Source organism: Columba livia, chromosome 17 (genome assembly GCF_036013475.1).
Source record: "Columba livia isolate bColLiv1 breed racing homer chromosome 17, bColLiv1.pat.W.v2, whole genome shotgun sequence".
Classification (NCBI taxonomy): Eukaryota; Metazoa; Chordata; class Aves; order Columbiformes; family Columbidae; genus Columba; species Columba livia.
In genome coordinates this window covers 3,769,444-3,792,528 of record NC_088618.1, presented here as the reverse complement: position 1 = coordinate 3,792,528, position 23,085 = coordinate 3,769,444, and the positions used below count along the sequence as shown (strand labels likewise).

At 45.8% G+C, this 23,085-nt stretch overlaps 1 protein-coding gene and 1 long non-coding RNA gene across 5 annotated transcripts; one reads left to right on the top strand and one right to left on the bottom strand.

The window, feature by feature from the left end:
• Positions 1–75: 75 nt before the first annotated feature.
• Positions 76–21,985, bottom strand: RILPL1 (Rab interacting lysosomal protein like 1). Of its 4 annotated transcripts, none has more exons than XM_065033439.1 (8): positions 21,543–21,985; positions 17,910–18,060; positions 12,455–12,573; positions 11,401–11,619; positions 9,323–9,495; positions 8,704–8,796; positions 5,990–6,065; positions 76–2,675 (listed from the first exon to the last, which is right to left on the bottom strand). In XM_065033439.1, the coding sequence occupies exons 1-7, from the start codon at positions 21,834–21,836 to the stop codon at positions 6,023–6,025; spliced, it is 1,092 nt and encodes a 363-aa protein (XP_064889511.1). In that variant the 5' UTR covers positions 21,837–21,985; the 3' UTR covers positions 76–2,675; positions 5,990–6,022. The 4 variants fall into 4 exon arrangements, with proteins under 4 accessions (XP_064889511.1, XP_013222076.2, XP_021141800.2 ...); XM_021286125.2 differs by lacking the exon at positions 5,990–6,065 and adding an exon at positions 5,086–5,173 and having other exon boundaries at positions 2,128–2,675; XM_013366622.3 differs by lacking the exon at positions 5,990–6,065.
• Positions 4,121–5,064, top strand: LOC110357969 (uncharacterized). The gene is made up of 2 exons (XR_002411989.2): positions 4,121–4,261; positions 4,994–5,064. It is a non-coding gene; the product is annotated as an uncharacterized LOC110357969 (long non-coding RNA).
• Positions 21,986–23,085: the final 1,100 nt, after the last annotated feature.

The window sequence follows — 23,085 nt, the reverse complement described above, 5'->3', positions numbered from 1 at the left end:
AAGACACCCCCGTATGCTACACCCCTAAGAAGAGATGGTATTTAGACAAAAAAAAGGACACAAGTCTTGCAGAAATACTTGTTTTTCAGAAATATTTATTAAACTGTTAAAATGTTTTACTGCCCAACCAGAAAAAAACCCAAAGAAACCAACCCAAAAAACTTCAGTGATCCTGCACTTTGCAGACAGGATTGTTACGCCCCATACCTGACAACATCCTGGCCCCTTTTTCCAAAAGCAGATTTTATTTGAGCATTAAGAAACAACGTGACAGATCTTCAGATCTTTACATACTCTTCCCTACATGCCGCCCTTTCTGATGGCACTTGGAGTGTATAAACTCAGCATTTCAAACATGAGACTGAGGAGTGAAGTGGTTAATACCAGCAGGGCAGGAGCAACTTATTAGGTTTTTGAGGTTGCAGAGCTGGGTGGGAAAGGTCGTGCTGCTCGTGCCATTGCGTGGAACTGGCCACAGTCTGACCCGCGACAGCGCGTGGGGCTCTGGTGTCCGGGATCGGCTTTGCAGGGAGACGTGCTTTATGCAACACGGCTTAGGCGCCAGGGAAAACAGTTGTCTGTGTGTTTCTATTATCCCGGTGCGTTGCTCTCAGCTGATCTCAAAAGCGATGTGCTTACTCAGGCCGTGCACCCACAGCATTCTGGCATTGTTTCTGATCGCTGCGTCTCTCCTAAACGTGCCAAACGACTGAACTGTGTTAGGGAGAGACCCAATGGGTGTCGCTCACAATTCACACTTTAACTGCCTGATACAACTGTAGTGTATTTTTTTTTTTAATATGGAAGTGAAATTGAGATCTTAGCAACTTAAGCATGATTAAATTAAGACACTCCCCCCATTTAAGAATTGCTTTTCGCACACGGTGGGGGAAGTGCTGCTGTTTTATGGATATAGCTGCTATAAGCATAAAACTCCTGTTACCAAAACGTAACCAGACGACAGCATATCTGCTTCACCGAGCACCAGACGCTGCCGTCACTATCTCAGATGCCTTTCATCTAAGGCCATGTTTCCTCCCTGCCCTGCACGGCTGTGACGCCAGGGACGTGCAGGAAACATCTTCTCTACCCAGAGCACACAGAAGGTCCGTGTTCAAGCACAGCACAGTTACGGTTTGGAGCAGAGCAGCGCTCAGCCCACCGCTGCAAAACCAGTCTCCTGGCTGGGACATTATAGACAGGCTGATACCATTTGCTGCCCATATGCATTAAAAAATCCAGAGTCTTGGATTATCCTGTGTTAAAAACTGGCCTGCACCAAAGCCTCTCTCTTGCTGTCATTCAAGACTTCCGTACCTGGAGTAGCTGGAGCTTTACTCCAGCCTAAGCGTTGTTTTCTGCCCTTAGTGCTGCTCCTGAGAAGAGGCTCGATGCAGAGCAGGTGGAGTCGCTGGGGAAGGTGCCAGCAGCAGCTCACAGCTCCCACACTGAGCCACACGTGCAAAGTCACCTACAGCCTCGCCACAACCAGCTACCCCTCACCAGCGGCACCGCGCTCCAGCGCCGACCCTCCTACATGGCCGAGTTCACAGAGTGGCCTCAGCACCTCCCCAGGTAGCGTTCAGTCAGAAAAAACATTTGGAATTGGGGTCATCTCTAAGTCAGTTACAATAGTTGATGTCAGGTAGTTGAGGATCTGTCACTCTGAACTAGGCAGTCTCACCTAGACAGAAAAGTGGCGTGTGACTTAATTAAAAACCTGCCTGTGGGAAAGAGACCTCGTTCCTTGACAGCAGCTGCTGCCACTCTAGGGGGAAGTCCCTGGTAAGAAGGAAAAAATGCAAGTGTTAGAATTCCTCCTGGTAAGCCATTTCCATTAGTACTGCAGAACTCATGACAAAATGCAAGGCACGCTCACCTCATACATTGGTTTCTTCATGCTTTAGGCACTATAAGCAGAAAGGGAAATGTACACTCGCTGTCCCTCTCAAGGCTACTCCAGTTTATCAGTGTGTGTCAGGTGGATTTCCAAGCGGTCGCTCTGCAAAATGCAGACGCCAGCTGAACTTCGGGGGACCCAGCAGCGCTAAGACCTGCCATGGGGAGCGGCCAGCTGTCGTGTCCCTCTTGAAAAAATTCTTACAGAAATAAAAAGCAAACAACCGGTAGTGTTAACAAACAGGGTAAAAGAGTCTTTGTCACTAGATATTGTACACTGCAAACAAACTTCCAATAATGGCACAGGTCCTTTTTTTTTGGTTTAAAGAAGCTTGTGTTACTGTAGTTAATGCATGAACAAGACCATCGACTTGTTATTCAGCACAAGTCATCTAAAAGCTTCGATGTCCCAGGGTATCGGTGACTATTCCTACAAAGCTTGGATTCTGTTTTCAGCAAACAGTCACCAAGTAACCAGGGAGGGATTCCTGTTGAGCAGTACATCTGAGCCGCAGCCACCGAGGTGCGCGAGGCGAAGAAAAGCGATGAGCTGCCCCATTTGTTTACAGCAGCTTCTTGTCACCGGACTGTCGAGCCCTACTGCGGTAAACTCAACACCTCGAGGTTTTAGTCACAGATGCTGCAGGGCTTCTTGTCCTTGTTCGGTGTAGGAGTCATCTTTATTGGAATTTGACCAATCTCCAAAGGTATCCTGGAAGTGGACGTGTTTCTGTGACGCCTGCATACGCTTCTTATCACGAGAGAAGAAACTAAACCTTCCGGGAAGGGAGGGGAAGGAAAAGAAAGAAGAGTATTTACTGTTTGAAAACACTTCAAACACCCCACGCGATACACAGCACAACAAAACACCGAGCAAAAAAATCTGGTTGCATCTGCAAAAATCAAGGCAGTGAAGCCTGATGGGAGGGCATGTCAAAATGTTGTTAGAGATGGAGTCACTGCAATCTCAAGCGGTTTGGCTACGGAAGCTTCAAATAAGCTCTAAATGCTGTTGAGTCTACAAGGTGCAGGTATCGTTTTAGATGTATATTCCCCCTTCCCCAGCCTGAGGTAAAGAAGCAACACAATACAGGTTAGTTTCTTGGCATAAGTAAAGTGGTATCTTTGGCTTTAAATCTGTGTAATTTGCCATAAAGCAGAAATAGATAATGTTTATAAGGGTGTCAGCAGGGAAATTCATAAGATAAAAAGCCTCCACATTTTTTCCAGGTGTACAGACTTTGATAGATAGACTTGATTCCTGGAAAAATAAATGAATAAATGCACATATGTGCACCAGAGTTTGCAGGAGGAAGGCTCTAAACAAATGCACACAAGCGTGCACGTCATTTCCTATCACACGGCTTGGGTGCTCTAAGATAATGATGTACATGAACCAACAGCCATTTAATACAACAACAGAGCTAAAACCAGTTTTGCTGACAACAGAACTAAAAAAATACAGTTGGAAAAATCCTTAATATCATTTTATTTGTATAGGATGTAGTTACTTGGTTAGGCAAATCCAATGTTTGTCATGAGTTCGGTACAAGAGGTGTTAGTGCGGTGTTTAGGTCTGCTGAGAAATGCAAAAGTTGGGGTTCCAGCTACCAAAGGTTGGAATTGGCTGCTTGCCCGTTTGGTTTAACGGTGCATTTAGGAGGTAAATAGTGTTTTGCTTGCACGGTACCAAGCATAACGCAATTCTGAGCCAGGACAGGAACTGCTAAATCCTTCTACAGTAAATGTCAATATAAACTCAGGTGATGGAATATTGGTCAGGGCATAAACCTGACCCCATGTCCACACCACCCATCTCAGGTTCTTCTCCCCCCATCTCCCTCAGCATCACGATTCCAACCATCCCGCCGCCTTGTGCAGAGCCGGGAGCTGTGCCCTCCATGTCTCCAGTCTCCTAGGAGGCTGCATTTGACTGTCAGATGAGCTTTGAGGCAGCTTTCCTCAAAAAATATCCTATCATGCATGCAGGTAAGCATGGTGGTGATTATTAAGAATACTAAGGATACTTATTTCTTGGCTACAAAATGATATAAAAAGCTACACAAGTGCAATGCCAGATATCTAACGTTGCTAGCAGGACCTGAACGTTTGCATTTCCTGGCTTCGAATGTGCAGCCTTAATAGTGAAATGAGTCTTTTGCACTTCATTAGCCTCATACTTTTCTACCACCTTCATCACAGGAGCTCAAAAATTCACACACGTGCTGTGTCTTTGCGGGGCCGTGTCTGATTGCAGCCGACACGAGTGTCGCGTGACTGAGGCTTTTGCTGAGCATGTTTGGTCCTGCATGGCCAGGCTTAATGTCTTGAAGTCCACACAAATGACTGCTCTATTTATGCAGTAAGTTTCAAATGTCAAAGTAATTTTTCACTATATCATGAAATTAAACAATAGAAAAAGATGTTTGTAAAATCTCTATACGAAGCAGAAGGGTTAGGCTTTTGTAATTCCTTCTGAAACGATGAGAATTGTTATTGTGCCTAGAAAAGGATGTTTGGGAAAAGCCTGTCCGTGTGGAGAGGAGGGGAATTTAAACACTGTGTTGCTGCTGTCAATATGAGGATCACTAAAGCAGCAATTCTAGTGCAAAGAGACTTTGCATTAACTATTATCAGTATGTCTCCCAGGGACAGCCAAGAAAAGGACGATAGAAGAGATTATTGAGAGTGTATACTCTATTGCAAAATCCATAATCAGAGACAAAATATACAGTCCAGAGATAGAAAGACATGGAAGCAGCAGCCTATAAGTAACGCTGGACATTAATGTAGATATCAGCCAGTACATTCTGTAAACCTAACTGATTGGTAACCAGTCATTAGAACGACATGGGTTTCTTCAAAAGCATTGGTGTGAATTGTAAATAGGCACGCTTAGTTAGCAAAATTAACAGATGCTGGTTAAAATTGCATATCGCACCGATTTTCTATGAGTAAGGAGTGGTTTAGCATGGTAACATTAAGGCAAAAGGTGATAAAATGTCAATACTTGAGGATGAGCATGGAGGACTACGATGAGCTGAGTACTGACTGGTCATTCTGATGGGCACTTTGTTCCTCTGTGATCCCACAGGCAGCCGATGAGAATGTAACCAGCAGCGCATGTTAACACGGGGTCATGCAAAAGGGAACCACGATACCAAACATTTAAAGAAAAATTCCTACAAGGGACACAAGTCTTCTTATTGGCTGCAATGTGGGATCGTCTGGAATCAATCCAGCTGCTACCATGGGCATTATGGCTGTAAAGATCCTGGTCAGGAAAGTACAGACACAGAAGAGGTAAGACTGGAGCAAGGGAAAGAAAAAGCATTCCATTAAAAAGAAGAGAGGCAAACATGGTACATGGGGTTACTTTGAATTACCACACAGGACATGTTACAGGAGAGGTGGATCTGCATCACCCAAGACAGCTCTCCTCACTGGAAATCTCTTATTTAGAAAAAAACAGTCATTGTAACAGTTTCAATTGCTTTCGAATTTCTAAAAGATACCACTTTTCTGTTTCTGCCTGTGGTCCAGGTTGGATTTCATCAAGGTATGACCACCTCTAGCAATGCAGAGCAGAGTGGATGTTTTTCTTCCCAAGAGACACACAGGCACATACACGATGAAATGAGGGATGGAGGTGTATGTTACGAACTACAAAACAGGACTCTGCTGTGACTACTGGGTATTTGCACAGAAAACGGGGTTAGACAGGACCGGCATTACAGTTAAAGATTTTACAAATGTTTCACGTTAAAAACCAGTATCGCAGGTGAAATCTTGAAATAACCTCCTGTGCAAGCTACTTGGTTAAAGGGCCCGTGTATCTGTTCCAAAACAACCTGCATCGCTTCGCATGCAGAAAGACTCCAACTGCAGGCAGCTAAATACTAATTTGAAACCTTGCAACTCTTCTAGCAGAAACGCTTTCCAGCTGGCCAGCTGCAAGACTGGTTCTTTGTCAGAGTTCAGCGCTTTTACCACGCGTTATACAGTTCAATTCATGCAACGTAGAGGCCGAGAGCGCGCTGGCGAGGCGCTGCAGCCCCACACAAACCTGCCAACACACCTTCGTCCGTACCTGGAACACCCTCTGTTTTTCTAAGGATTCTCCTCAGAGGTTCTCCCTTGTGCCAAATAGTTTTTTGAACTGTGGACTAATGTCAATTAAAGATTAAGTTGAAATCACGAGAGACGTTTCACTTGTGACCAAATGCAGCTCTCCCCAACACAGTCACTCTAACTGCTATTCTCAGATTAAATATGAAAACAAACAAGCAAACGTTGTTGTATCATTAGGAGTAACTAGAACTTCTGGTTTTATGCATTGTGGCACAGGCCGTGAGCTGCAGAAACGAGACAGACACATCAGCTTTTGTCCACTGCAAGAACTGGAAGAAAACTTATGGCTGTTTCAGGCATTACATCAGTGGCAAACAAGCACGTATCCCTGAAGAGAAAACAAAAGGGTGTTTTCTGCTCAAAACAGAGGGAGCACTTTTAATCCTTGTACTTCTCCTCCTCAGTAAAGCCTCCTGGTTACATTATTTCATCAAAATTCTGACATGTGATGTGGTAGAGACAAATCAGTCTGAGATCAGAGCACAGAGTTTGCCTCAAATATGCAAACCCTGGGAGTGAAAAAATGCTGATTTATCCCATTTCTGGTTTCCGTTGTTTATGGAGATGCTGCACAGAACCAACAGAGCACATCTCAGATGGCACAGGCTACAGACACATGTGCCTCGTTCCCTGAGATGCTGCGTGGTGAGGGAAAAAAGGGCACATTACACAGGGAAGCATCAAACTTCTCTTGAGAGGACAGCAACAGCCTCTCCTGCTTTTGTATTTCGGCTTTCTGTTTAAACCAGGAGGAAAGGTCTGAAACGGAGGGAAAAGCGAATAGCAGTGTTACAAGTTCTCCTCATGTCACTGGCTGTGGAGAGTTCTTTGGTTTTCCCGGCAGTGACATTTCCTGTGCTTTTAGAGCACATCTACAAGGACACTGTTGCCAACACACACACACGGGAAGGGGGAAAGAAAAGAAACCCACACTAGATACATCCATCCAGACAGGCTGCAGGAATAAAACAAACCCGAAAACTATTACAGTCCTTCAGCTTACTTAAGTGAAGGGTTTTATCTTCCCTTATTTAATGTGATGGCTACATTAAGAGAGAGCAGAAAAAAACCTGGGGACAGAGCATGACAGCTAAAGAAAGTCATTTCACCTTCAGAGCAGTTCAATACGTGCTTCCAGTGTCTGGCAGAAGAGGACTCTCACCAAACCAACATCGTTTTATGTTTTATTGTGTGTGGTTTGAGAAACAAAATTCAGCTGGGTGTCTGAACACATGCACTGATTAGGCTGATGCTCAACAAATTTTCACTAATAAATAAACTGAGAGGATGAAAGCACTGAGATAGCTGCTTGAAAACACGTCGGTGCCTCCTGCTGCCGCTCCCTGCGTTGCTGCCGCCTGAATGTAGAAGGCAGAGCCAAAGCTGATACCTCACCAGCGTGTGTTCCATCGTACAGCGTCCCTTCCCGTGTTTGTGCTGCCTTTGCTTCATAAATCAAGCATGGAAACTGCAATCCATGCAAACTGCGTAAACTGAAACCAGCCGTCCCCCACAACGGGATTAGCTTTAAAAGGTACTAAAATAAATGTAAAAGCAAAGAGAAGCTTTACAGTGGGGATCTTGTGAGACAAAGTATTATTATCATCATCGCAGTTGCAGAATGAAAACTGAAGTCCAAACTCAAGATGTATTTTCTAGTCACATGAGAGGAAGGGTTCTCTCAGCAAATGAAGCAGCACAGACAGACACTGGAGTCTTCTGCAAATAATCAAAAGTGACCTCCTGGCTTTATGGTGTTTTGCATCAGTCCAGATCTTCCCATGGAACTTACTCGTACAGGGATGCTGCCATTATTAAACAAGGACTGAAGGTTATGGACGTGGGGACAGGATGGAAAGAAATGTCTGTTCCAAAATCATTTATGCAGGTAAAAAAGTTAGGCTTCCAGTGTCACAAAAACCAAAGACTTGCTATAAGGTTACAGGACTCAATTTGAAATAAGTAAATGTACAAGAAGGGAGTTTCAACAGACAAATGGATTGGCTAACACTGCAGTTTTGTGATTAAGTGATATTTCAGTAGATGTAAACCTCTGACAGTAAGCTTAGGTTTTGGACAGCAACATTAAATACTTGATGATAAGAAGGTGGGGTTCTTTATAGCCAGGAAAGCTGGCATCCTCTCCAGCAGTGAGTTTGCTCTGCAAACAAAAGGTTTTTGTGCTGTACACATAGGGCATATCAGGGTCTGAAGGCTTAAGCCAGCAGGGAAATGGGCACAGCGAGGTCGTGGGAAGCTTTGCTCTCCACACCCAAGTGCTGCAGGTCTGCAGCTGGTTTTACTCGTGACCAACACTCTTTACACGTCTTCTGAGCATGACCAGCAGTTTCTGACCCTCCACCGCCTTGGGATGTGTGTTAAGGAACTGGTCCTTGCACTTGAACAGGAGCATTGTTCCTACAGTCCTCGCACGCTGAGACCCGGCACTGACTTCAGTTTTGGGCTCCCAGGACAGGTTGAGCTGTGCTCTGGATAAGACCACAACTGGCCACCTGCTGTTTCATACCTGTCAAGTGCTCCTTTGATGTCTCACTCATATACATTAGAGATGTGGTTATCTTAATTTTAATATTCTTTAAAACTGTCCTACCCATAAGAAACATTTAGTATTTGCAGACTATATCCAGTATCCTTAGAAAATATGCTACTTACAGGCGTTTGATTCCAGATTCAGGCTGAGTTGAGGGTTTTGACTGAATTATGGGTGTAGGTTGAGGGGATCTGGTTTCTTCTTCTGTTTCCTCACTTGAAAGAGAGAAAAGATAATTAACGTTCTCCTCCCAAGCCGTGGAAGTGCTTTACGTTCTAAAATTCAGTCTGAGGTAGTGCTGTTGATGAAGAAATGCAAAAAGATCCGTTCCGAGCTCATTGAAATCAATGGGAGATTTTTTTGTCAACCACGGAACAGCCCCTAGAACGGAGTCTCCTTTCAGTATTTTCTTCCCATTGCGACAAGGAGGGGCAGAAGAGGAACACATTGAATAAAAGTTCTAGAATTTTCATTTTAGACCCACTCTTATCCTCGTTTTTTAAGTTCAAAACTGTTGAATGTTTGTAATCTGTCTAAGATTCAGCGGGAAGCTGGGAGTTAGGGAAGGACAGTTTTGAGGAACCCGATTCAAACTAAAGCCATATGCTTGCAATCTCTACCTTAAGCCTTTGCAGAAATATAAGCTTGTTGGACACGATTTAAGAGCACGTTTATGGTTTCTAGACCTGCCCTATGGCTCCTCTGTGTATAGCATGCAACAGGAGAGCAGATCTAACTTACCTTTTGTAATATAAAAGCTCCTCTTGAAGTAAAAACACTTTAGATTTCAATTCATTCCTCTCATGAAGGACATCCCGGAGCTCCTGCAGGGTGAATCTTGGACGATTCGGATCTTTTAGGTCCATTGCCATCTTTTCTGACTCTGAGAGGCAGTCATCGTTGTTTGGTTCTACCTGGGAAGTGAAACACGGTCTTTAAATTCACCATGCGAGTGCGTGTCTGAGGAGTGTAAAGTATTTCTCAGTCTACCAGCAGCCGGGTCAGCCACCCGCTCTCCTCGCAGGATGCAGAGACCAGAGCCTCAGAGCTCCTGTGTTGCAGTGACACCTCGCTGGGATACACGCTGCAAATCTGAGGAGCTAACTACAGAAATTCTTAAAGAAAACCCATTTTTTGGAGGCCTGATCCAACCCTCTTTTGAGCTAATGTGTTTGTCAAACAGTTTTGCTATCTACAGATACAGGATTTCAGGTTAAACCTGGCTGGGCTACAGACAAAGCTGCAGAGCGATGCTCGCTGCTCTGTTTGATTCACCCCTTTCATTCTTTACACGGACTACAATAAATAAAAGATTGACACAACCTAACGAGAGGAAGTTACCCAAACACTTTTCTTCACCCCTCTAGGTTAGGGTCTGAGCTGATGCCTGTTCTTTTGGTTGTATATTTGCCTTTGCGCAAATAAGCTATTTTTGCTAGTTTTTGCTCAAATCAACAAAGACGGAGCAGCCGGTAGCCAATGCAAATGTACTTGACTGAAGCCAACAAGCAACGTCCATTCCAGAGCACGCAGCTCGTCCAGCTTGCTGCTCGCCACTGCGGTTCAGTCCAACCATCCTCCTGGCAAAGCGAGCGGGGAACGGCTCTAATTAGAAAAGGCGCCACTGCCACGGAATTGATGAGCTGGAGAGAGGTACAGAATGCATCCTTTCTCTCCTGACACTGAAGACACTTTCACTCCTGCTGGCTCCAGGCCTGGGCTCCACAGCCCCATTTACAAATCTGGGTGTCCTGACTAAATGAACAGCAATGAAATCATCCTTTTTGTGATTAACACAGTGTTTGCCCTGTTCAGCAGTGACGTGTTAACACTGGCTGTCACGTCCCAGGGGGGACCAGGGTACCCCATCGGTTCTTTCATATCAGAAAACCCCTTATCCTATTTTTTGCTCTTTAAGAGCAGCATTAGGAAAGGGAAATGCAGCTTTAGAATGACAGAAGTACTGTTGTGTGCACAAAGAAAAATCATTGGAACCATAAAGAGGACGAAGGGATGCACCAGATCAGAGATGGGTCTTTCTCTCAGGGAGCTCCCCAGGTTTTCATTCCTGCTGCTCTGACCTCAGGCCCAACTCCAGATTGACCCTTTGACTGTTCCTGCAAGTACCTGAGTACGCAAGCAGTAATATTTGCTTTTCGTGAGCATTTGTGCTAGTAACGCTTCACTGCACTAATTCTAATAGGAAGCGGAAGCAGAAATAAGGCCAAAATTGGTTCATCTAAAAGGTGCCTTCAAATATTTATATATTGATTTGGTGGCAATGGACCGGCTTAGTCCTGACAGATGAGAAGTGCCCTAAACACTGTGAGGACCAAGCGTGCAGAGTTCTGCACTGTCTCTGTGACCCCTTCTGACACGATTTCTTCTACGGTTCACACGCCACCACCGTCACAGTGCATTGAATCTTTGGGACCCATTAGGGCTCACATCTTTGCAAACTCAGCAAAGTTTATGCTACTTATCAGCTGTTTATCTTTTGGAAATTCCAGACTGTTTAAGGGATGGGTTTGTTTTCCTCTGGGGAAGGGGTTGATGTGTACAAACAACATTAAGCCAAGCATAGTGCTACAGTAGTACCAAACCACTATCTGCCTCCAGTCCAAACTGACAGCTGATGCTCCAGAGATTTTGGATCGCTTCATGATGTTTTTAATAGAACACTTTCCTTTGAAGCAATGATTTGTTCTGGTATTTGGCAAATTCTGCATCTATCATGTTTATCCAAAGAAAAGGTGCTTGGTGTGAAGCCTGATGCTCTTTAGAAGGCTGTTTAAAAAGTGATTTAAAGTGCGTCTTACCTTTTCTTCCTCCCCGTTTTGGCTGTCCTCACCCTGCAGTTTTTCTCGCAGCTTCCCCAGCTCTGCTCGCAGGTTGCCCATCTCCTGCTCCTTGGTTTGCAGATAAGCCTCTAACTCCACCTTCTGCTCAATCAGCGCCTTCCCCTGAGCCTCAACGACGGTGATCCGGTGCCGCAGGTCGTGGTTAATTTTCATTAACCTGTTCTGTTGCTGCTGAAGCTGCAAAACATTGATGCAGTAGGTCAGCATCTTCCAGCCATGATCACCAAGTCCCAAATATAATGTTTAAGAAAAAGTTGTGTGTTCCTATTGAATTTAATCTGGAAAATTCTCCCCCGTCCTCCTCCTCTTTGCCCCCAGATTATTATTTTTAATATCTAATTATCTACTACAGTTGCAGTCACCAAAAATTAATTGGTTTCCAGAGTAAAGAGGCATTTTTTCCCCTAGTAAAGGGAATTCTTCAGTTAAAAGCAAATCCATCACTTCTGATACTATGTTTCAAAAAAAGCAAAGCTCAAGGACAGGGTGGCTTACAGGATTCTGAATCAAATCTTAACCCAGAGCAGAGGAAAGACAACATAGAGGAATGCTTAGTATTCAATTGATATTACAAGTACTTTTCTTGGAGCTGTTAGGCTCCCTCCTAAGGCAGGATGTGACCTGCTGGGCATTGTATGGACAGCATCAATTTGAAAGGCCAAAGGCACGTGGGTAGGGTGGAGATCATCTGGGTCTGGCCTCACTAGTACCAAAAAAGTCCCATGGCCTCAGGAGATGAGGATGGGAAGCAAAATATGGGTCAGGAGGTCATTCCTCCTGACACAGAAAGAACCAAGATGTGACACGATTCCCAAAGTCTCAGGGGAGTCTGTGACTCATCTGAGACTAAACCCAGATCTCTTGTGCTGTGGTCCCCAGGGCCACCCATCCTCTAAGTGACCTTCTGTTCACTGCTGGCAAAAGTGACCTGGGCATTAATTTAAATCTTGAAAGCAGACCATGGAAGTATGGGTGAGAAAGAAGAGAAACAAGAAGACTAAGGGGCACTTACAGCCTCTACATCCTCATTTTTAAGTCCAAGTTCCCGGTCCTTTGCTCTGATTTCGTCCCTCTGTTTATCTACCACTTCCTTCAGCTTCTTCATGACTTGTCGCTCTCTCTCTGACATTCCTGGTTAAAAAAAGAACACAGGAAACAAACTAAGGACAATCAGGAGCTGCTGAGACTGAGAACAATAACAGTGAGAAATATTTAGGTAAAGACTCTGGAAGTTGCCTGCTGGTAGAATTACAGAGAAGCTGTTGGAAGATGCTTTGAAGGTTGCTTCAAGGGTAACAGGAACACAGGTGGCACAATGCAATCCATAAAGCTACTGCACAGAAACTCCTGAACAAAGGAACCGACAGTCTTCAGAAACATTTGTAACAGGGGAGTGACACTGCTACATCTTGCTGCCTCAGCAGTTTTACACCACTGTTCACACCGCGCACTGGGAGCTTGGTTATCTGTGTGATAATCTGCACAATCAGCTGGCCAAGATCCACTGAAAATTGTAAAAAGGACGGTCTGCATCCTCAGCAAGATCTAAACAGCATGTCAGTGCCGTGGATGGCATCTAGATCCAAACGAGCCCAGGTGAACTGGGCTAGAATGATTTTACGTTGAAACCCAGTTTTGTGTTGGGTGAAAGGGAGAGGAAGCAGGACCTGCCGAGGGCACCTCCACCCTGAGCCTAGAACAGAAATTTAGTTGGAATTATAATCACATATTTTCTCCTCATGTTTTGCAACCCTTTCCCCCTCCTACTGTATGATAACTCGTATTTAGAATAACTGTACTTCAGAGAAAAATGCTACAGGGCATTTCACTTTTGAAAGATGATTGGAACATTGCCAAGTATCCAACATCCTGTTTGAAAATAAATAATGGACTGGATTCATCTGACATCTGACCAACGAATCACCAGGAAATATCATAAATCACAAAACAGGAACCTTTTTTCCATTATTTGCCATTCGAGAGATAATGGAGAACTCCTGGCACTCCAGTGATGGGCTTTTCAGAGCAAACACAGACCGGATGATTTAACTTGGTGAGATGATAAATCTACTGCACTAACTGCGCATGGACATGCAGTTTGATGGTTGTCAACTATCACATAAAATCACGTTGCACAACGTGAGCCATGGGATGGCTGGAGATGAAAGCCTGTGACCAGGGTGCTGTGTGGCTGCTCTGGCCAAAATCCAGGCCAAGCAGGAGCTCAAATCCAGGCTCTGCTGCTGTCTTGGTTCATTGCCTTTGGCAAACTACTTAGTTACGTAGGTCCTCGGTTTCCTCCCTTTACAAATCCCTCTGGGGTGGCTGGAAAGCCAATTCCTTTTTAATACATTAAAGCAGTTCCCACATCAGAAAGATGCTGCATACACACCAAATGTATCCAGCTGCTCGAGTCTCTACTTACTAACATCAGCTCAGACTTTCTGGTTATGTCCTTCCCTCATCAGAGAAATCCAAAGCTGCATGTCATTAGGAACTCCAGCCTACAGATCATCTGCGGTTTGACCTGATGGATAAGTAAGTGTCTCACTGCCGAAGGACCAGAGCTGCGGCACAGCAGAGAACCGCTCTGCTGGGCAAGGGACTGGTGACCACGGCTGGCCCGGCATGTGGTTCAGAGGACACGTTCCTGCCAAACCCCAGAAAAGAGCCGAGAGTGACACGGTGTTCACATTCTAGTATTACATTCTCATCTTCTTTAATTCAGTGGTGTATGCTGCTCTATTTCTGGATCCTGGTCCTTATCTCTCTGCTCTAGGTTCTAACTCTTTGCAGGATTATTCCTCACTATGATAACAGCTCGTAGCCACCAGGGAGGACAAGTAGACACTGACACATTCTGCTGCTTAACTCTTCAAATGGATCCATGCTCTCCCATCACAGAGGTCTGATCCAGCACTGCAGCCACAAACCCCAGGACAGGTTCCTGGGTCCAGTCTCAGGACTAGACCCAACACATCAGCAGTTTTTAAAACAAAGAAACCCAAAACTTTGCCTTGAAGCACAGAGGGACTGCAGTGGAAGTCCAGACTGGTGGTTTCACTCCAGCAGGAGCCAGGAATAGTGAGCGGAGCTGGATTCATTAGTACTTGCTAGAGATGCTTTGAGATCTCTAGATAGCAGGTGCTATTTAAAGCATAAAGTACCATTTCAGTGCTGACTGCTTTTCCTCCCACTGTGCTCGTTTTTCTCCCTAACATTTGGTGAACATAAAAGACTTCAATTGTGTGCACGGATCACTACATTATCCTTTGTATTTCAGGAGGAGGGGAAAGGAAAGGTGGGAAGTGTTTGTGAAACACTCACATCTTCTTCCATTTCCTCCAGCACTGTGGAAGGGAAGAGTGCAATCACTAAGTGCCCTAAATGTGAAGTAATTAGCTCTAAATGATTCCAAGACTAATAACTGCGGGATCATAAATGGCACGCCCAGCCGGCTTCTCTAGGCACAGCCTATGAGCAGCTTCCTGTGGATTGCTGTGATCATTGCATTGTTCCTGTGGATTGCTGTGATCATTGCATTGTTCCTGTGGATTGCTGTGATCATTGCATTGTTCCAGCAAGAGAAAGGGAAGCAACTGAAAAAGAAAATATTAAAAAAAAAAAAAGGAAAAGAAACTGAAAAAAACTACCCTACCAACATTATCTATGCTTAAGGACCCTCTTACTGTTGTTTATATATCTATCACAACAGGCCAAAGTGCCAGTCAGGGCCTGTGGCACTACGCCAATACCTGAATAATCAGATTGTTAGTTTTCCTTCACTTTTGAAAGGGAATTGTAGGTTCCTCAGCAGCCGGCACAAGAGGTTCACACAACTGTTGCCGTCCTGCTGCCTCCCTCTGTTCCCACAGCCCGTCCGGGCCAGCAGCTCCCTCGCTGCAGTGACACAGCAGCCTGCCCGTCCTGTCTGACACGCATTCGGTCAAGTTTGCTCCTGGCATTTGGCTGGGATGTTCCAGCCACTCGGCATCATCAGGAGGTGCTCGGTTTGAGCTCGGGATGAGCAGCGTTAATGGATTTTGCAGACTCATCTTTGACCCCTCCTGCGTATTTTGCCACAAATCCTTTCACATGAGCCTCGTCTGCTCAGCCCCTCGGCAGGTGCCCCCTGTGCAGAACACTCCTGTTTAGACAGGGTTGCATCCCTCTCTCCTATAAACACCTTCATTATGCTAAAGCAAGGCTCTGCGACTATGAATTGGCAAGGATTGAATCTCGAAGTCTTGCACACCCAAATCACTGCCCTCTCTTGCCTGCACTAAAAATAACTTCTTTAGCTGTCTGGTGAGTTAATCCCAGGGGGTAACCACTGAGGGAGACACCATCACAGAACTAAATCACACCGAGATACAAAGACTGGAGTCTGGTCAGAGTATCTAACAGAGTGTCTAGCTTGAAAACTTGCCCCTGTAGACCCTGTACATATCGTATCAAATGATGGAGACTGAAAAAGAGCAGCTCATTGACACTATCCAAATAAATCAATTGAGATAAATCTATCCCCATTCACCAATGACAAAATTTCCTAAAAGGAAAACAGTTGGGTTTGATAGAATGGGCCCCATTAAGAAGGTGGCGTTGCTGTAAATTAATGTGATTTGACTTAAGCTGATGATTTTGGCCAAAGAATACCAGTGATCCTGGGATCTGGTCTCTGGAATGGGTTTATAGGGTTTGTTTGTGTTATTATACTTGGTTAGACACAGTAAAAATAACAAGAAAAGCATGCCTGGCATCTGCTTGGCCAGCCGAATGTGGAGAGTATGGCTATATTTAAATAGCACATGAGCGGCAGTGAGCGAGATACCCACTGGAAGAAGGGAAAATAAAAGGAGAGAACAAAGGGGAAGATGATTCTTTATAACAAGACGTCATAGTCTTCATTGTCCATGACTCATCACTGCCATTCTGAAACTTTGCATGGAGTTTGTAAGGCTGATGTTGAGTGACTTCTTTGCCATTAATTGACTCCTATACTGAAAACATGGCATTTGTTGTAAAAGAAGTGGTGATCATGAGAGATTTAACAATTTTTGCTTTTCGAATATTTCATTGTGCTCCTCCCCAAGGCAAGTGAGCAGCACTCGGCTTCTGGGAGGAAGCAAGCGCAAGTTCTGCGGCATTGGACAGTTTCATCCACCTACAGCGAGCGCCTGTTTGATCCCAACCACAGCGGCTGGCAAAGGATGTCGCTTTGTTCCTGGTGCTTTACTGCAGAGCTCAGCCGTGCGCTCTGGTTTTCAGACGGCCGGTGGCTCTGCACGCCACGCAGAGGCTGTTGGCCTTTCGAGGGAGCCACGGCCTCACTGATGGGCAGAACCTGCTGTGAAAGCCCAGAGTCCTGTCCACACACCAGCGGCTCCCAGACTGACTCACCATCGGCGGCAGGTTCTGCGGCTGGGGTGGCGCTGTCCCCACGCTCGGCTGTCTGCTCCAGCTCTCGGCTGAAGGCCGCCTCATCCCCAAAGCTGCACAGGCTTTTTGTTTGTGTTTATTTTTCCCAGCTCCTCAGCTTAAACCCCAGCTTGTTAGGCTGAGAAGCATCTCTGAAAGTAAAGCCTAGCTTCATTTTTTTGGTCATATCGTGAAATGGACTCGGTATCCAGCAGCCTCAAACGATGTGCTACAAACTGTGGAGCCAACAGACATCTGTTCGTCTGCTCTTGGGAAAGAGCTGTTTGCTGAGCGGTGGGTGAGAGATGGCGATGGCAATTGTTGCAGTTGCTGCAGTGAAATCCACCTGTACCTGCAAGTCAGAACCTTGTGTCTTGAAATACACTCTGCCTCAGGAAAGACGTTGTCCACAAACTGGTCATTTCAACTCTTTAGGATTCACCCACTCCCTGGATTAGAAATCTCTTCACTTACTCTAAATTGGCTCTAAGTCCCAAATAAGTGAGAGAACCCTAAAGGCAGATAAACCAAGTGAAATGACTCTCGCCTATTCTAGGAGAGGATCACAATATTCTCCTAGAATATCTCCATATGGTGGACTGATATAATTCAAAAACCTCTCGATTTGCTGCCTTACAGTTATCCTGAACAGATCAAAAGTTGCACTTATTTTTGTTCATGATGGTGAAATAAACATTGCTGAATGGATTATTCCTCTTGAACTAGAAAACATAAGGAGGGCTTAGGAATGTTTTCTGCAAAAAGCAGAACTAAAATGATAGACCGAAAAAATGAAGCTAGGCTTTACTTTCAGAGATGCTTCTCAGCCTAACAAGAAGTTGTTCAGGCTTTTCTTTCCCTCCTACCCCCACCTTGTATCACGTCTTCAGTGTCATCATGTATACTGATATTTCCTATTCAGGTAAAAGCAAACCCCAAACCCGCATTAATCTATAAGAAAAGAGCCAGGCTATCCAGTCAAAATATTTTTTATAAAGTATTGCTTTTTATAACAAAAGCAAGTACTGAATTTGAAATATCAAACTTGCCTTCATGCTTCTGAAATTCCTCTTCTGTGAAATTAATGTCTTTGTGAGACAAGTTTGTCATCAGTTGTTTATTCTCCTCCTGCAGCTGTGCAATTTGGGTAAGAAGGTCCTGTGCTTCCCCTCTCCAGACATCCTCCACCAGCTCTAATTCCTAAAGGGTAGACCGGGACAACACATTGGTATTTTTAAACACATTAAGAGTCTTTGACTCGAATATTTACAGATCAAACCAGTAACAATCCCACTATGATTCTTATAGAAAAACGATTAAATGAGACTACTTTGAATTTCTTAGAAGACATCTACTTTTCTAATGCCAGCATCAAGAAACCAACTATCAACGTCTCTTTTTGTAAACACACGAAGAGACAATTCCTGATGCAAACATTTTTGATGTGCAGGTTGCCTAAAGGATGGCTCCTTATGCCCCATTTTGCTGTGAGCACCAGATGAAGGGAACTGCTCTGTTCAACAAGATAATCAAACATGAGCAACGATCTCCTCCTGCATCCCGGGAAGCAGCCACGAGGGCTGGTAGAAAAGCCCCAGAAATATCCCTCTGCGTGGGCCAGGGGAGTCAGCGCTAGGAACGCTCATTTTGAAAGAGCAGCATCTCCAGCCTAAATTGTTATGAAACACACGTGTAAAATAATGATACAGTGCAGCAAACTCTGAGCTCCGAGTGCACATGGTAAACACAAGGAAAACTGCGCTGCTCCTCATGTAAATTGTTCTCCAGGCAATGTCGTGAGCGGCACTGATGCTGGCGGCAGCGAGACGGGTCATGACAACAACCCCCATTTGTCAGGACACCGCGTGTCAAGAGCAGCTGTCGCCAATCTCCGTAAAGGTCAAATTAGGACAAAAAGTTTAAAGTTCTCAAGGAAAAAACAGTTGTATTTAGAGCTTTACTTGTTCCAAAAGCCTTTTTCATAAATCATACTTCTGCAGCGGGGGGCATTCTCTGTATTTTCACGTATGTGCTTCAATCACAACAAGCCGCATGCAAACCCCTGGAGCCGGGCTGAGTCACTTGCTGCCTTCTACATTCATCCAGCCCCTTTCCTACCTAACAACAAAACATGCAGACAACAACCCCGCCAAGCACAGCTCTAGGCTAAAATAAGCTCTGCCGAGAGATTAAAGGAGAGATTTCTGGTTTGGATGTATGCTCTGATAATGGAAAATCGTATTCCTATTGACTTTCTGGTCCAGATATCATTTTATTCCAGTATTTATCACTACATTGTTGTCATTTTATAACACTTGCTAAAAGTTTTGCAGAAAACACTATATGACAGATTATAAGTAACATATAGGTGTTACAAGCCATGCAGACTTAATAATTAAGAAGTAAATAAAGTTTCATGAATCACCTCTATTTTACTTAAAACACTTTATTGTGAGGGAAAAGCAAATCTGTAATGAAATTGATAGTGCCCAATACCTATACCATTTACAGTGATGCTGCATATTACAACTCTGTAGCTAAAATAACACGCTGACCTAGTTTAGATAATAAAACAGCACATACGGCAGTTAGAAGCAACACACAAAATAGAATACACACAAACCCCCAGACTATCTAAACCTACATCATATATGTGTGGCCACACTGTAAACACACAACTATATTAAAGTTTGCCTAGGCAAAAGTTCTTATTTATTTATTGCTATTGAAGAGCCCAATAAATTGGAGGAGAAATTAACTTCTGAGCCCTCGTTAGCACAAGTATTGGACAGCCAAGGCAGATCTCTGTGCCCACGGGTGCCAGCCAGCTCTGGAAACTCCAGGCAGCGTTAAGCCAGGTTTATAGGCAGAGCAGATTCGCATCTAAAGATTTTAAGTGCTAAAATCTCAAGCTGGTGCTTGCAAGGACCACTTAAAGCTTGTCTGGGTTGGTTTTTGGAGGCTTTTGGGTCACAAATATTTCTCAGTCTCTGGCTTTTTCTGCTTACCAAGTACCTGTCCTGTGAAAGAGTCTTCAAACCCTCACATGGGAACACAGGCTGTTCTATAGGGTCTTGGTGCGCTGGGGATCAACTCAATTAAAAAAAAAAATACCTATCATGTACTTTATTTTCCCTGTTTCCACCAGAGTTTCATCTGGATCATCTAACCGCTCCCTGAGCCATTCCGTGTCTGCCAGAGAAGCTGGCAGGGACAGTGAGCTGGCAGGGAGATCAGCGGGCACCTGCCAGGCAGTGTTACGCACTGAACAAGTTTAGAAAACTTTTTAATACATATATGAACTTCAGAAGCATCCACGCAGAACATCAGCTCGTACAACAATACTGGGTGTCACTACCAGGCCCAGTTCAATACCCACTTCACCACGCAGCATTTTGTAGATGTCTATGATAAAGAATTACTGTTGACTCTGCCTTGGGCAGGCAGTTCTGCCCAGAGGTGACGTGCCGTCCAAACACCTGCTGGCAGCCAGGGCTCCGGAGAGTTGGTTTGATTCTAGCAGAGGGGGCAGACACCGTGTGGGAGCAGCACAACAGAACACCCACTTGCCTCCTTAGATGCATTAGAAGGGCAAGGTTTGGTACCTATTCTATCCTCTAGACCTTCTTCCTTCATACCTTGGAGACTTACCAGGGCTTTATACATTAAAGATCTTCTACCATCCTTTTCAGAGACACTATAGATTCCCTCTATAGATTCTCTGAGATTCTCTCTGCAAAATGTTGCAGGAATTATCCTGAATTTTCCATATCCTAAGAGAAAGTCCCCCAGCTGACTCTTTTAAAACATAAAACTTGAATTTACTGAAATTAAAGCCAAGTCTTGAAGTCATCTACAAATTCCCTTTCTCCTCGTTATTCTGAATCTGTGCAAGCAGGAATGGCATAAGGCAGCAATGATGATTTAGCACAGTCACTTACAAGAACCATTCTTGAAGGAGGAGATCTGCCACTTGCGCTGCAGCAAGCGGAGCAGCTCGTGCTGTCCTGCCACATGAGGGTAACAGGATAGGGAAACGATCTCTGCCTTGGGCTTTCATGGGAACAGGGTCAGGGGACACTGTGACCACGCCAGATCGAGCCAAGGGACAACATCTTAGCATCAGAGGATGGAGCAGGAATCCGGGAGACTTCTCTTCCCTACTCTTCATTGCTCTGAAATCACTTGATCCTCCATCTCTGTCCTATGACTTGCCTTCCTGATGAGTGTGCCAGGAAAACTAGACAGCTAAATCATTCACAGCTCTGGAGAGAAGTGTATTATTGTCTGTGACCTTTCCTGGCCTAGCAGGGAGCAGCACTATCCTCTCCTCAGGAGAGGGGATGGAGCAGGAATCCTAATCGGGGAGACGCAAGGGGAAGGATATGCGGCGACTGGGGAAGGGGTGGAGAAAGGGAAGGAGGAAGGAAACTTCCAGGAGGGAAAGGAAAACAACAACACACCCAAACCCTCAGCCACGCTGTGGCAGCATCCGCGCCGAGCCCGGCGCCTGCCCCGGCCGTTCCACCCGCGTTCCCCGCCGGCACCGGGACACCCCGGCCCGCACCCCGGCCGCCCTCTTTGTTTTCCCGGTGGCGGGCGTGGGGGCCGGGTCCCGGTTGTCCCCCGGGCCGGCTGCGGCAGCCCAGCCCCGCCGCGTTCCCCTGGGCCCCATCCCGCACCTTCTGGTGCTTCCGCTCCTTCTCGATGCGGTCCATCCTCTCCAGGCGCAGGCGGTCGAGCTCCAGGCGCAGCTCCTCCATCTCGGGGTTGATGTGGTTGCGGCTCACCAGCACCTCCAGGATCTCCAGCACCCGCACCACCTTGGGCATGAGGCGGGCGATGGCCTCGCAGCCGTGCTGATCGATCACCCGCTCAAACTCCTGCCCCACGGCGGAGGCGATGTCGTACACGTCCATGACCGTCAGCTCCGCCGCGTTCTTCTCCAGGGCGGGCGGCGCCCCGACAACGTCCATGGCTCCCCCGGCCCCGCGGCGCCCTCATAGGCAGCGCCGGGGCTCCCTCCGGCAGCCGCCCCCGCCTCCCCAGCGGCCCCGCGCAACTCCCCGAACTCGGGCGGGCTGGGCGCGGGGGGGTGTTTAAACTTGGCCGGGCGGCGGGTGGGGAGCGGCGGCGGGAGGGCGGGCGGGCGCGGTCTCCCCGGCACCCCCGCCCCGCCGCTCGGGGCCAATGGCCGGTGCCGGGCGGGCCGGGGGAGGCTCCGCGCATGCCCGCGGTCCCCGCGCCGCTCCGGGCTGCGGGCGGGGCGATCCCCGCCGGGGAAAGCCGCTGCTCCGCGGGGTTTGTTCCGCAGCGCAGCGTCGGCAAACGCGGGGGATCCCGCTTGCGCTGAGTTGCTCCGGCAGCGGGATTGCTGTGGTATCGACCCTGGGGAGAAGCTGCCAAATGAATGGGTACTGTGATTAAGTTACGAAAGACGTGCCCATCATTAACCGATTGACACGATAAATGCTTTCTGACCATCTGCAAAACAAGGGGATAGTTTTCAAGTTTTAGATCCTTCTGCATGACAAGAGGGAGACAAAAGATTAAGTAATATGTTGTCTAGAAGCAGAGTGCTTAGCTTATATTTGACTGATAATTAATAGATGTATTGTAAGTAAGAAACTAAACAATTGTCACAAAGGCCATCAATTACTTTTTAGTATAGATGTATTTCATCTTTTTTAATTGTAATGCTTATGTAAAGATTGTGTGAATATAAGCAGTGCAAGAGCATCCAGTCGTCGGAGCACTTGTGGACGATGGATCTACTTACAGTGGAATTTAAATCAAAGTGTATTTTTCTGATTAAGTTTTTCAGTATTTTTGCCTTCAGGGCTACTGTGCACTTTCATTTCTTATCCTCGAGATGTTTAGTAAGAGGTGCTCTGGATAAGTCTTGAGATATAAATTAAATGTGCCCTGAAATTATTTTAGGTTCCAATCCTGCCACTTGCTGTAAGCAATGTGTGATAATACACTATATTTTGGACAAGTTACAATGAACAATGTCAAGCACTGGAGCTAGTCAGGGCAAATAAAACTGGAGATGCAAAAGCCAAGCTTGGAATGACTGATACATGTGTGAACGCAGAATTAATCTATATTTTTGGCAGACGCAAAACACTGACGCAAGTGAATGGGAATAGATCGAGAGAGGTCCTCCTTCCCCTCTACTCCGCCCTGGTGAGACCACATCTGGAATATTGTGTCCAGTTCTGG